Source organism: Aphanomyces astaci (assembly GCF_000520075.1).
Source record: "Aphanomyces astaci strain APO3 unplaced genomic scaffold supercont1.371, whole genome shotgun sequence".
NCBI lineage: Eukaryota > Oomycota > Saprolegniomycetes > Saprolegniales > Verrucalvaceae > Aphanomyces > Aphanomyces astaci.
The window spans coordinates 5,949-7,337 of NW_009798634.1; the positions used below are offsets into that span (position 1 = coordinate 5,949).

Here is a 1,389-nt window from a genome sequence, read left to right on the forward strand (position 1 = left end):
GGTATTCGTATCACTAACCTTGGAGACCGACACAATGCCCACAAGGCACACATGATTCCATGGGTATCGATCGTTATGCGATGGACGAGTTGGTGGTGGTATACATGATTATTAACTTGGTTGCAAAACCCTCTTTGCATCACTTGTGTACTTAACGACTACAAATACAGACAACGAGGGAATTTAAGGCTCATCGAATTTTGATGTTTCACACAAGTTATTTCAACCAATGAGCAGCAAATCCAAAATTACTCGATTCCTATTGGTGAAATTAATATTCACGCGCCAAACTAAAAAGCGCGCGTGACAACCTTCGTGTCCGCTGCACTCACAAGCGGATTCCACCCACGATCCTCATGGAGTCCACGGCTTCTCCTACTAGTAGTGCTTCCAATCCTGAGCGCAGGCACACCTATCCGATTGCGCTTAAGCTGCGTGCAATCGAGATGCTTCGATCCATGCCGTACCGACAAGTCGCGGCCGAGCTCTCTGTTCCAAGCCGAACTGTGCGCAACTGGCAGCGTGTGGAGGATCAGCTCTTGGCCTACAAAGGGAACAAGAAAACGACGAACTTGCCTGGTGCTGGCCGCCCAACCATACTGCCGCAGCCTGTCGGACTTCTGGCATTCATGGACGCTCGCCAGACCCAGGAATGGGTCACGCAGTACATGGAACGCCAAAAGACTGGCCGTGGATACGACCACCTCCTCAAGCTGCTGCAGGAGTTCTACCATCGAAACGGATACACCCACCAGCAAGCCTGCCGAGCGAAGAAGGTCCTTTCGGACCTTGAGAGCACCCGCACCGATCAAGTGATGGGGTGCATCGTGATTCAGTATAGATTCGACAAACCACTCGAGTTTTCGAAGTTGATAGCGAATTTTCACAAAAATTTAATTCGTACACCACTTCGATGGGATATTTGGTCGAATAGTGGATTTGATTGGCTACTTGATTCTTGACTTGGGTTTTGATTGGTCGTATCTCGATTGTCATTCGATTGAGCGCCCAAACACTAATAGGAACGATTTTGCAGCAAGTGTCGATCCCACCGCCGTTGTGCAAGCAGATCGTGGTGGCGTTGGAGCGTCTGCAGTCGCCGCACAATATTTTTCACTTTGTGGCGTTCAAAAGCCAAGTGCGAATGGCTTATCTGCACACACTTCTGACGCTGCTCACCCGCGGCCGCGTGGGGCTGCTGCAAGAAGAGCTGGGTCTGCTCCAATTTCGAATTGACTGCTTGTGACGATACGTACGGTATACTGACTACTACGTAGACTGTCACATGCAACGCACATTCCACATCCATTATGTCAAAATACTCTGTACAATCCATCCATCCATCCCGGGTAACGTTATTCTCTCTCTATTAGCGTGTAACCTCCCCTC

General features: G+C 49.5%; 1 protein-coding gene across 1 annotated transcript; it reads left to right on the plus strand.

The window, feature by feature from the left end:
* Positions 1–356: 356 nt before the first annotated feature.
* H257_19141 (hypothetical protein) lies at positions 357–1,246 on the plus strand (the record flags this gene model as incomplete). Its single annotated transcript, XM_009848289.1, has 2 exons — positions 357–812; positions 1,037–1,246. 2 exons carry the CDS (start codon positions 357–359, stop codon positions 1,244–1,246), a joined length of 666 nt encoding a protein of 221 aa, XP_009846591.1.
* Between the last annotated feature and the right edge of the window lie 143 nt (positions 1,247–1,389).